Source organism: Canis lupus, chromosome 13 (assembly GCF_048164855.1).
Source record: "Canis lupus baileyi chromosome 13, mCanLup2.hap1, whole genome shotgun sequence".
Lineage (NCBI taxonomy): Eukaryota > Metazoa > Chordata > Mammalia > Carnivora > Canidae > Canis > Canis lupus.
In genome coordinates, this window is record NC_132850.1 from 59634373 (window position 1) to 59648293 (window position 13921).

At 33.0% G+C, this 13921-nt stretch overlaps 1 protein-coding gene across 4 annotated transcripts in view; it reads right to left on the reverse strand.

Annotated features, from left to right (window-relative positions):
* Positions 1 to 13921, reverse strand: part of FSTL5 (follistatin like 5) — a 683263-nt gene that overhangs the window by 310849 nt on the left and 358493 nt on the right. For all 4 annotated transcript variants that reach the window (XM_072773810.1, XM_072773809.1, XM_072773808.1 and 1 more), the window contains exon 5: positions 4838 to 5034. In XM_072773810.1, the coding sequence (XP_072629911.1) occupies positions 4838 to 5034 (197 nt within the window). The remainder of the gene's footprint in view (positions 1 to 4837; positions 5035 to 13921) is intronic.

A 13921-nucleotide genomic window follows, 5' to 3' on the forward strand; every position in this document is an offset into this window, starting at 1 on the left:
TCTTGGGATAACCAAAACTACTGATTTTCTTTTGCAAGAACCACTTTTTTTTCTTTTTTAAATTTTTAAAAATATTTATTTATTTGAGAGACAGAGTCTGTGGGGAAGTGGGGGAGAGGAGCAGAGGGAGCTAATCTTCAAACAAACTCGCTGCTGGGCAGGGAACCCTACTGGGGTTTAATCTCCTGACCCTGAGATCATGACCTGAACCAAAACTAACTGTTGGAGGCTTAACCAACTGAGCCATCCAATCACCCTTTTTAATTTTTTTAAGACTTTATTTATTTATTTTATAGAGGGATAGAGGAGTGTATATGCACATGGGGGGAGGGACAGAGGGAAAGGAAGAGAGAGAATCTCAAGCAGAATCCTTGCTGAGCCGGGAACCAAACAGGGGGCTCTATCCTCTGACCCTGAGATCTTGACCTGAGTCAAAATCAACAGTTGGATGCTCTACTGACTGAGCTACCCAGGTGCCCTAAGCCATTTTTTTCATTGTAAAAGTTGGCATTAAAATATTTTTCATGTTTAATAATGGGCATATAGATTTCTGGGTCATAATGGCTATGACCTAACCGTGAACTAATGGTATTTAAGTTGTTATCACCTAATATCCAAGTGCAAGCATTAAAAAAATGCAAAGGATGAGCATAATGGAAATATTGTTCATACACTCATTGACTAACATCAGTATGTGTGCCCTCTTTATTTCCATGATCATCCATGGCAATCACATGAAAGTTATCTTCATGTATTTTCTGTATTTTCACTGTATTTTCTATATGCTAGTCATGTTTCTTAGAAGCGTACATATTGTAAATGACATGAATATTATAAATATTATACCTGTTATTGCCAATATATGGAAAGGAAAATAAAGTCACAGAGTTTAAGTAACTCACCAAAGGTTCACAGGTTGTAAGTAGTAAAGATGTGATTTGAATTCAGGCTCTATAATCAAAGTTCTTATCCACTACACTTGGATCATAAAAGATTATTTTGAAAAAAAATATCCAGGACTTCATCAATTTAGAACCACTGACTCCTTTTCCCTTTGAGACATTGTCCTTTTTCTTTTGAAATGCAGATGTCATCCTCTGTTGATGTCTTTTCTTCTGTTATTACCTGTTTTAACTCTTTCAGACCCTCCATTGCCAATGGCAAATCTACCAGTGTGCTACCATCAATTTTATCAATTTCATAAAATACAATTCTCTTGAAAGTCTAAAATCTCACTTTGCTATAAATTTATATTTTATAATTGAGTATTCTAATATACAAAAATGAGCATCAGACTGAAAGAGTAAATGTGCAGTTACAGATGCTTATGTTAAGCTAGAGTGGTGAAGAGATGGATTGATTAAGACTTATTTCTATAACTGGTGAGTTCATTTTAGCAAATATTTTCTTGCTGTGACACGTTGTTAGCTGTGATACTAAAGATCTTATTCCTTTTATCTATTACATTTTTTATGCATTTTTACCCTCAACTAGAAAGACCTCTAGGTTCTAATTTACTTGAAAATCTGCAAGAAAAACTCTAGAATATATATTCATTATGTAGAATAAAAATAGAATGTGTGCAGCCAGCTTTCATGCTGCAATTATAAAAACCTCAAAGCCAAATTACATTCTTTAATTTTTACTTGTCACTGGCAGTATCTTAGAGTTACATATTACATTTTTGCTAATAATGGCTTGTAAATTATTAAGACACACCATTAAGATCCTTTCCTTTTTTACCCTTTTCAGTTAAATTATTTTAAAATTCCATATTAAATTATGATATTATATGTTTCAAAATTTATTAATAAAACCATATGTATTATTGGTTATAATATCTGGCAAAAAGATCTTAAAAAGAGTACCTGTAACCTAAAAAATACACAAGTCAAAACAATATTTGTTCTAGACATATCTAGATGTTTATTATATCTTTTCAAGAGGGCTTCTTATAACCCTCTGTTGTTGTTGTTTTCCTCCTTTTTTTTTTTTTCATAGCTGATTACTGACAGATGAGATACATTTTCACGACACACCACTGAAGGTGTGAATGACTTATCTGGTATGGGATGTACTCAGAAAGAAGTCAGTAAACCTCCCAGAACTTTCCTTGCATGTACTTCATGGATAGCCAAGATGTAAATGTGTTTCTGAAAATAAAGTTTCTGAAGATAACTTTCAGATAAATTGGAAGGGCACTTTTCAGACATAAAGCAAGTCCAAATCAAGGAAAACAGAGAAAACAAAACTGTATTTTGCAGCCGATGAACCTCATTGTGGGTTGAGTTGTATCTTCTAAAAAGATATTTTGAAGTTCTAATCCCAAGTGCCTCAGCATGTAACATTTTTTGGAACTAGGGCTGTTGAAGATATAATTAGGTAACTTAAAATGAGGCCATCCTGGAGTAGGGCGGCTCCTTAATTCAATAGGACCGATGTCCTTTTAAGAAAACACAAGGCGTTGTGAAGATAGACACACAGAGAGGATGCTCTGGGACTATAGAGGCAGATGACGCTATCTGCAAGCCAGGGAATGCCAAGCAATGCCCAGCACTGCCGTAAACTTAAAGAGACAAGCAAAGGTCCTCCTCCAGGTACTTCAGAGAGAGAATGGCTTAGCCAGCTTCTTGATTTTAGACATTGAGACTCCAGAACACAGAGAGGGGTTGATTTAGGAACCACTTTGCATTACTTTGTTATGGCTGCCCTGGGAAACGAACACAAACTTCAAGTGGCAGAAACCTGAAACAGGTAGACTTCTGTGTCACTGCCATTTTCTAGTGAGGAACAATTTTCTATTTGGATTTAGATGTAGCTACTATGATAACAACTGGATTGGGTAAGATTGATGTTTTGTACCCAACCAGTGGTTACACTAGTATGGAGATGTGATATATGTGATATATACTATATAAAATAAAAATAAAAGCGAAAACACATCGTATTCCAATATGTCAGGCCCACGTAGATCAAGGTGACAAGTCTTAATTTTAAATTCATTTTAATTAACTAGTCATTTCTCATTGTCACTATAAATATAAAATTCTAGAGTTTCTTTCTTGAAAAATAAATGATGAGGTAAGTGATAACAGATATTTTAATTAAAGGTTTTATAATTTTACCTAAAATTCCAGAATTTGATTCTTTAAAATCCAATGCCTGGATTTAGTAACTAGTCGATGAATGCAGGCTGAATTAAAGAAGATAATGAAAATGATATATATTTTAATTAACTGGAATGGGAAGAACTATAATCAACTTAGTTACAAAGTCACTTTGACATAAAGTCTCTAAGCTAAGTTACACTATTCCAAAGCTAAGAAATTCTTGTATAATAAAATCAATATCCCACAGTGTCAGATTTTAAAGAGAAATCATAAAATTAACCATAAGAGATGAATGGCATGATGTTACAGAGATACACTAATGGATTTTTTTAAACTATATTAACTGCTAATCATTGGAGAAAAATCCACCTGAATATACCCACTACAGAGATTATCAAGAAGTAAGCAAAATTCCTCCGTGCTATCATCATTTTCCTAGATTGGTCTAGATTGGCTTCCTTTCTCCATTACTCCCTAAAACCTGTATGCCTTTTTGGAGAAGTCTTATGTCTCATTTAACATTTCTACTTCTAACTACAACTAGTTTAGGCTTCTTGAATCTGGGTATTACATTTTCCTTCAAACTAGTCTGTCTATTTTCATGACACACACATAAAAGTATTTCTATTTTTCCAAAATGGCTTAAATAGACATTCTGTTTATTCAAATATTCTCTTCTTTAATAACAATTTTCTCATTACATGTTTCATTTTGGTGACAATTTTCAAATAAATGAAATTTAATAATGTGGACTTCATATTAAACCTAGATTGACTATATCCTAATTGATCTTTCATTATTTAAACAGTAAAATATTTCAGTAATTTGATACCTTCTTAAATGATTTATTTATATTATGATTATAGATGTGCTCAATTGCTGGTGAATAGTTCCCTTGAATATTGGATACATAAATTTTTATTGACTGATAGAAAATTAAACATTACAAAAGCTCCAGAATACATCTGAAGATACACATTTTCTAAGATAAAGAACTGATTCCTTTAGGTATTTAAGGTAGAAAAACCTATCAAAAATAGTTACCTCTTTTTAAACTACACAACATCATATAATGTTACTTGAAATTAATACTGCTGGTAGAGTAGTGTTAGAAGAGAAACAATACCAAAACGTAAAACCAAACAAAAAAAAACAAACCTAAAGTGACATCACTTAGGCCACATGCCCAAACTGGGGTTTAATATATAATCTACTTGTAGTTCAACCTCCCCCAGAAATATAGTCTTAGTAGGTCAGTCAAGAATTTTTCAGTCAGCACCAATAAGTCTGCCACACGGGCCCTTTCCAACCCCCAAAAGAAGATGAAGTAATCTACATGATAATGGCCCTTTTCTTACCCTCAAAGGAAAAGCAGCCTTGTCTGGAACAATCTTTCTCTTTTTGCTAATAATTGTTTTCCCACACTCTCCTCTACAAAAACTTTCCATTTCGTACAATTGCTCCAGCCCCCCCTCTATCTGCTTAATGGGATGCTGCCCAGTTCATGTATTGTTCAATAAAGCCAATTATATCTTTAAAATCTACTCAGTTGAATCTTATTTATTTAACACTAGTCAAATTTTACACTTAAAAATATGTTTAGTCCTCACTCTCAGATAATATAGATTAAGTATATATTTTATTAATACCGAATAAATTCACACAGATGTAAATATATTGTGCATTCTATATTTAAATAAACTTGTTAATTTAATCATCAATCATACCTGAGTTAGTTCATTAATATCTACAAGTCCATTACTGTCAGCATCAAAATATTTAAACATTTGATCCACCAACAACTTCTTCCAAGATATGTCATCACCGTTAGGGTTGTCATTTTCTTGCGTAATATATTTTTGATTTTGTAAATCTAAAAGCATGCTTTTCATCTTGCTGTATTCAGTGGCCTTGCAGTTATCTCCTGTAACAAAAGAATTGAGTTATTTTTAAAACAATATTATTGAAAAGGAATCATTTATTGTATCAATATTAAGAAGCTGATATCTTTTATAGATAATATATTTGGTACATAATTTTTATGTTCCTACTTTGCATACTTTACACATATATAAGATAAAAATAATGGGTTATATTTATGGTAGGATAGAAAATTTTCATTTGTATCAAATCTAGCAACAACATATTTACTGTGTATTTTCTCTATGCCAAAGTAATTTGTTCCTCAGTATACATTCCTATATAGATAGTTCACAGGTTTGAAGCACAGGGAGATGAAATGACCTGCCGAAGGCAAAGGGTTAGATTGTGTTGAATTTTGCACTTGAACTCATATATGTCTGGTTTCAAAATAGAATAAGATATTTTTAACTGGCAGTATGCTTTTTCTTTTTGAATTTGTTTTGAAGAAATTTGTATATATGTGTGTTCGCATTTTTAAAAATTCTATTCTTAATGATGCTAAATTCGTATTTGTGTTCCTATAAAAGTCTTTATTTTTCTGATATTCGTTTATCTCTCCTTTCAGAGCACTCGGTGTATACCATGATATATGTTTGCATTTTGTATCCTGAAGTTTCAACTTTGCAAATTTTATCTCCACAAATGAAGTATAAGCTCGTTGAGCTAACAATGCATTACAGCTTTATCAATATTTCCCACAGAATAACCAGGGCAACACTGGCAACATCAGAGTTAGTGAAAATAATTGCTTGGCTTAATGTCTTAAAAAATAACTGCAAATGCTCTAATATGTTCACATAATTATCTTACAAAGGATTTTTCTTATACTGTCCCCATGATAGTGTCTTTAAATAGTAAATTGAAAAGTAGCATATACCACTGATAACAAATGTGATACAAAATATATTATAGAAAATACAGCGCCTAATGTAATTTGTAAATGAAAAAGTAGTAGGTATTGCATCAGTCAAAAATTTTTAGAACATATTTTTAGGGAAAATACCAACTTTATAATTGTTGTCAATTTTGACAATTAGACTTTAACAGAATCTATAATTTTAAAAGATTTAAAAGATCTCTGAAGATTTTTAAATATATGTTTGAGAAGCATGGAGTTGGAAAACAGTATTCATTCTCTTTCAAGACAAGACGGAAAACAATCTCTTCTAGAGAGATGAGAGACTGTCTTATTTCTCAAAGACAGCAAAATAACTACTGTTGTTCAGCAATTTTAGTGTTTAGCAATCCTGTCAAGAGCTTCTTTTTTACAACAAAACGTAAACTTTGTGCTGCAGATTAAGTGAATTTTGCGTTATTCTGTTCTCGGTAAAAAATAATACTAAAAATGTTCTTAGGATAGCAAAGAAATCGCTGACCAAAAAAAAGAGAAGTAATCAAATCTAGAGGGATAGGTAGTGATTTTAGTGTCCATGGAAGTGGCACAAAAGGAGCCTTCCGACATGATGTGCCCGTGATTGTGTGTGTGAACATGTGTATGCATCAGGAAGTGAGAGAATGTTCGAGAGAAGCATGTGAAAAAGGATCACAGACTATTCCAATAGCCCTACTTGGGATTTCTGTATTTGACTTTGGGTCTGTGTTTCCTTTCATCTGACTGTAACGAGTAGGGTGCGGTTTGGAGATGCTGACCTGGGGCTACAGAATGTGAAGATCAGAATGCTGGTGAGAGGCCATAGTAACTAGGGTTTAAACGCTGAGAACCTGTTAACTAATATTTGACACTTGAGTGAAGAGGATACAGTTTGAGTTGTTACACTCTAATTTTGATCTAGTTGAGTATTGTCATCAACACAATGATCTCTATTAATACTTTCATTTTTCAACTTGTAAATTTCCGTGAAAGTTCAAGTGGTTGCCTGCAATCCAAAGAAAATAAAAATAAAAGCATTCCAGTTAAGGCATTTATAGTCTATGAAAATGGACAAGAAGTAGTTATACACGTATGCAAAATTTTGTGGAATTTATAGATTTAATAAAATTTCTGTCATAGGTTTTTTTTTTAGTAATAAATAGGAACATCTGCTATTAACAATAAATCACATGTAATGCAGGTTTCCTATGTGTCAGGAACTTTATACATATTAAATCAGTTCACCCTCACAACAGTCCCAAAAGAAAGACAATATAATGTCATCATTTTATAGATGAGAAATTGAGGCATAGGGAAATTAAGCAACTTGTTCAAAGCTACAGGGCGAAAAGGGAGCACAATGATTTTTACGTACAAGCAATATCCCTTTTGTCCTTTCTTCACTACTTCTCTCATCTTCAGAACTGAGTTTTAAAATCAACATATATATGGAATTCAGCAAATTTGTCCATGGATTATTTGAAAAGGGCAAAATAAACATAATAATAAACTCTAGGCAAATAGAGGGAAAAAAAAAAACCTCATAATGGAAAAAGAAAAGGACTGCCTGAGAAGTTGCAGAAAATAAGAAAGTACTACTAAGGGGGAAAAAAACTTTCAAAGAAGAGAGTATGAGGAAATGTGAAATGTTGCAGAATAAAAGTAAGATAAACAATGAAACATGCCCGTTGAAGTCCTTAAACTGTAGGTAATTGGATACCTTAAAGAAAAATTTTAGTAAATAAATGGAGTAACATTCTTTAAATCTAGAATCTCCTTTTATTTAAGATTTATTTATTTGAGATAGAGAGAGAGAGAGAATCCCAAGAACACTCCCCACTGAGCGTGGAACCAAGTGTGCGGCTGGATCCCACGACCCTGAGATCATGACTTGAGCCAAAATCAAGAGTCGGATACTTAACTGACAGAGCCACCCAGGTGCCCCTAGGATCTCCTTTTTTATTATATACCTCCTTCCCATTGGAATCGATATTTTCTCTATTTTATGTTATTTTAATTACAATATAGTTAGCATACATTATTATATTACTTTCAAGTGTACAATATAGTGATTCAACACTTCCACAAATGACCTAGTGCTCATCAGGACAAGTGCACTCCTTAATCTCCATCACCTATTCCCCCATCTTCCCACCCACCTCCCCTCTGTAAACCATAGGTTTGGTCTCTATAGGTAAGAGTTTGTTTCTTAGTTTCCCTTTTTCACTCTTTCTATTGTTCACTTGTTTTGTTTCTTAAGTCACACATTTGAATGAAATCATATGGTGTTTGCCTTTCTCTGACTTATTTCTCTTAGCCTCATATTCCCTAGCTATATCCATGTCTTTGAAAATGGCAAGATTTCATTCTTTTTTATGGCTGAATAATAGTCAATTGTGTGTATATATATATATATATATATATATATATATATATATACCACGCCTTCTTTATCCATTCATCTATTGATGGACACTTGGGCTCCTTCTGTAATTTGGCTACTATAAATGACAGTACTATAAACATATAAACATAGAGGTGCATGTTTCTTTTTGAATTTTTGGTTTTGTACTTTTTTTTGGGTAAGTACCCAGTAGTATGATAACTGGATCAGAGAGTAGCTCTATTTTAACTTTTTGAGGAACCTCCAAACTATTTTTCATGAGTGGCTGCCTCAGTTTGCATTCCCACCAGTGCATAAAGATTCCTTTTTCTCCATATCCTCCCAACACTTGTTTCTTGCATTTTCATTTTAGGCATTCTGACAGGTATGAGGTGATATCTCGGTGTTGCTTTGATTTGTGTTTCCCTGATGAGGAATGACGCTAAACATCTTTTCATGTGTTTATTGGCCATTTATATGTCTTCTTTGGAGAAATATCTATCCATGCTTCTGTCCACTTTTAATTGGATTGTTTCTTAGGTGTCGACTTGTATAAATTCTTTATACATTTTGAATACTAACCTTAATCAAACATGTCATTTGCAAATATCTTCTAAATGGAGTAGACTTCTTTTTTACAGTGGGTTAAGGAGCAAAAACAGTATTTGGAAACACTAAATATTTACTGACTTTTCAGTGAAATAAAAAGAACCACCATTATTAATGAAGAAGAATAGATATTTAGAAATAAACATCAATTAATAGATATTTGAAAATCCCAGACTCTTCCATGAATAGCACAGGCAGGGGGGTAAGACATTTTTGTTTGTTTATTTATCTGCTTTGATAAGATTCCTTTCTCAAAACTTAACCAACAGAGAGTGTTACATTGGTGTAGCTAAGGGAAAGAAATATTTTCTTGGATTTACCTCCTATTCTAGGAGACAAGTAAGAGATCTCCTCTGCTGTTCCTATTCTAGACACTGAGAATAAGACAAATGAGATGCCTATATGGTGGTGTCTATACCATCATCATTCCCATGAATGCAGTGACACTGGGGCCGTGTGATTCTTGATTCAGTGTCGTTCTAAGGGCAGTTAAAATCCATCTGGCCTTGGGGGCTGGGAAAGATGCAGAATCTCTGACATTCAAGTGGCTGCACCTGTGTAGTTGGCAGTGCCTCTCCAAGTCTCTATGGAACCAAAGATAATTACATTTTATATATCCTATAGTACAAGTATCCATTTCAGTACATGGTAATTGCTAAAATTTATAGATTATACCAATTATGCTTTGTATTATGTTTTTTTCAAAGGCTGTTTTTATCTTTTTGAAATTATAATTTTCTCCATCTCTTCCATCCATCAATAAAAATGACCTATTCCCTTCAACACAAAAATATTCAAATCTAAGTATATTATTTATCTTTTTAACACTTACATTTAGAATTTGATTGATTTTGTTCTAATATAAGCTGAAATCTTAGATATTCAAAGAATAAAAATTAAATGTTTTAATTTAGTGTTAATTCTATCCATTTATTAGAATATATATTGGAAGTGTTTTTTTCCTCAAACTGTTCAATAATTGTTAATAAAATTCTTTCACATATTTTTTAAAAAGATTTTATTGATTTATTTATGAGAGACAGAGAGAGAGAGAGAGAGAGAGAGAGAGAGAGGCAGAGGGAGAAGCAGGCTCCATGCAAGGAGCCTGACAGGGGACTCGATCCCGGATCCCAGGATCACGCCCTGGGAGGAAGGCGGCGTAAACCACTGAGCCACCCAGCCTGCCCTCTTTCACATATTTTTAGAAAAATATTTTGCATTTAGAGCATAAGGAATATGTCAAAACTTTAGTATGTTGATTTAGTATGTATATATGAATCAAATTCAACATGGAAAACATATTAATTTGTAAGTTGTTAAACTGTGTATGAAGGAGGTAAAATTATCTTTATTGAAAGTTGTCTGAACAGAATTAAAACAAACTTTAATCTTTAACTGGAAGATCTATTTAAATGTGAAAAAAATAGGAGTATAAATATTTTTGTGTTACTCTACTTAAATGTTCATACCAAAAAGTATATAATAGTTATATACAAAACTAATGTAAATTTATTATGCCTCAGATACAAATCTAACTTTGAGAATTCACTAATACAAACACACATCGCATACCATTTACAACTTAATACATTTAAAAAAATATATATGTTCCATACCCAGGATGGAGCCCGATGCCGGACTCAAACTCACAATCCTGAGATCAATACCTTTGAGCCTAAATCTAGAGTCAGTCACCCAACCTACTGAAATACCCAGGTGCCCCCACAACTTAGGATATTTTAAGAATCATGATTTTCTCCTAGAGACAGGGAATTTTATTTTTAAGTTTTTATTTAAATTCCAGTTAGTTAACATACAGTATAATATTAGTTCAGGTGTACAATCTAGTCATTCAACACTTTCTTACAATACCCAATGGTCATCACAAGTGTCCTCCTGAAAGCTCATGGCCTATTTTACCCAACCCCCCACCCACCTTCCCTCTGGTAACCATCAGTCTGTTTTTTATAGTTAAGAGTCTGTTTCTTGGTGTGAGGCAGGGTATTTTTTTTAAAGAACACACTTATGTTTTAGAGCAGTGTTAGGTTCACAGCTAAGTTGAGAGAAAGTAAAGATTTTCCATATATTCTCTGCCCTCCTCATGCACAGACTCCCCCACTATCAATATCCCCCAACAATCAGTGGACATGCTAAAAGTCCATTAGAAATCAAACAGAATGTAGCCTTCTAAGGTCTTTCACTTAATAATAAGCATTTAATATTTTTCCATGTTTTTTCATGGCTTGAGAATTCACTTCTAGTAGCATTTAATAATATTCCATTGCCATTGCCTGGATGCACCACAGTGTATATATCCATTCACCTACCAAAGGATGCTTCTAAGTTTTGGAAATTATGACTAAAACTGCTAAAAGCAACCATGGTCAGATACTTATGTGGCCTTAGTTTTCAGCTCTTTTGGATAAATATCAAAAAGCATAATTGCTAGATCATATGGTAAAATGATGTTGTTTTGTAAGAAACCACTAAACTGTCCTCCAAAGTGGCTGTACCATTTAGTATTCCCATCAACGATATATAAGAGTTCCTATGGTTACACATCCTGCTGACATTTTTTGGATTGTTCTGAATTTTCACCATCTAATACATGTGTGGTGACATCTTGTTTTACAGGCGGTTTTTTTTTTAAGTTAATAAGTGACTATATTTTACTAGAGACCTTGGTTCTTTTACCCTTCCTTCCCATGCTCTCTACACACGCACAATGTGATTTAGCTTAATTTAATATTTCCTTAAGCGTTGTTGAATACTTAAAGGGAAATGATTAAAAATACAATTAATTCAATTAGTATGCTTACTAATTAGTTTTGGGAATTAATCCCAAATTATTTAATCTCAATTACTTCCCTTACTGGAAATAAAAGGAAAGTATTGTAAGTTAAATATCCATTTTCCAAACACTTTCTTACTTATGATTACTTCTGTCAATTACATGCTACACTGTCATTGACAACAAATTTCTATAAGCAGCATTAAAAAAAAAAAGATTTGGATTTCTAGTTTGGCAAATGTGATTGTATATTAGAATTTCAATAAAACTGCTCTAGGAACCAGGTCACTATGCTTTCTTAATCCTAAGAGAACATTGATTAAAATGCCTGTGAGTGGTCATATTAGGCACACTATGCTCTTTCCAACTATACCCTTCAAAGGTGACACACTTTGGAACAAGTGCTCAACTCAGCTGTTACTTACTATCACCACTCTCTTTCATCATCCTCATAAACACAGTCATGCAGAGAATGCTGACGGAAAACACAACAAAATAAAAACAGCACAGTACAATGGTGAAATTGATCACCTAGAATGCTTGGAAACCTAAATGAAAAATGGACATTTATCTTACCCAAAGTAAATACAACTTACAATATTAATTATCATAAAATTGGCCAAATGTGTTACTTTATTGTTTAGGGAATTTAATAGTCTTTTAAAGCATTATCTTTATAGTAAAAACCAAGAAAACATAATAGTAGGCTTCATATGAAAAGGCATGCCTCCAATACAATACATGGAAGCTAATGGTGTTAAAACACTTTGTGAATTGAGTTTGTCCTACTTAATTTTTTTTTTCTGGAAAGCTAGCTACAAATATTTTGCACATGAATATGTACAAAGTTCTTCCATCTTCTTACAATCTTACAATTACTGTTAAAATGTGAGCACATATTGCCTTACATATTATGTCTTAAAGCTCTTGTGGTAGCTTGTATTTTATGAAGATTATTAATTTTCGTTTATGTTACTTGTATATATATCACACTTCTCAGAGTTAAGATTGCCTAAGTAAAAATTGCTTAATTTTTAAAGACTTTGACCAAATCATTTAAAATTAACCAGATTACAAAAAAAAAAAACAAAAACAAACAAACAAAAAAAATTAACCAGATTACAAGAAAGTAAATCTATCCTTATACTGATTATAGTCAAAATTAAGACTCATGTAACTCCTTTGAGAATAGGTCTCTTAGTACTTTTGAGCCCTAAATAATCTTTCCCTACAATTTTATCACATCAGTCAAATATGTGGTTGTCAATGAAAGTTTTGTTTTTTGCATTTAAATTACAAAAGATATACTATTCATCTGTGAAGCCATAGCCATATAATGATTTCTAATCCAATATTTACACAGCAATTGTGTGTTGGCATTGTTCTAAGTATTTTACAGATAACTCATTTAATCTTTATATGACCTTATGAAGTAAGAACAATTACCATATCAATGAAAGCATAATAAGCCCAATAATAGGCTTGACATTTGACATTACATGAAAGGTTGAGAAACTTCTAACCCTAGGATTGTACGCCCATCACTCAGAAATTAACTCAGCTTTAATTGTTTTTTCCTCTGTTATTATACAGAATCGTGTGAAATTCTGTCAAGAACTTAAGTCTTCTGAAGACTGCCTTCATGCATGAAATCTGATATGCATAGTCAATGATAAATCATTTTTTTTTGTCTTCTATATTGGGACAGAGAGGTCTTTGGTTGGTAGGATTTTTAATTTCCACAATAATCAATCATTAGGGGCACTATCTAGTAATGACATGAATGACATACCAAGCCTATCTACACATCATGACTTTGTATGCTCATAGCTTCAAAAAATGTAAATCAAGTGTGATACAATTATCAGGCAAGCTTGATAAGCCACAGAGAAAAACTGTAGTACTTCCATATGGGAAATGTAGTTCAATAGCCATTGAGCATAGTAGTTTGGTCTGGAACAAATCCAGAAATGTACTCTTATGGACTATAGTACTCTTCCTTAGCCTCAAGTTTAAAAAATTTTTTTCTAATTTTTATTTATTTGTGATAGTCACAAAGAGAGAGAGAGAGGCAGAGACACAGGCAGAGGGAGAAGCAGGCTCCATGCACCGGGAGCCCGACGTGGGATTCGATTCCGGGTCTCCAGGATCGCGCCCTGGGCCAAAGGCAGGCGCCAAACCGCTGCACCACCCAGGGATCCCAAGCCTCAAGTTTAATGTTAAAATTTTCTGTA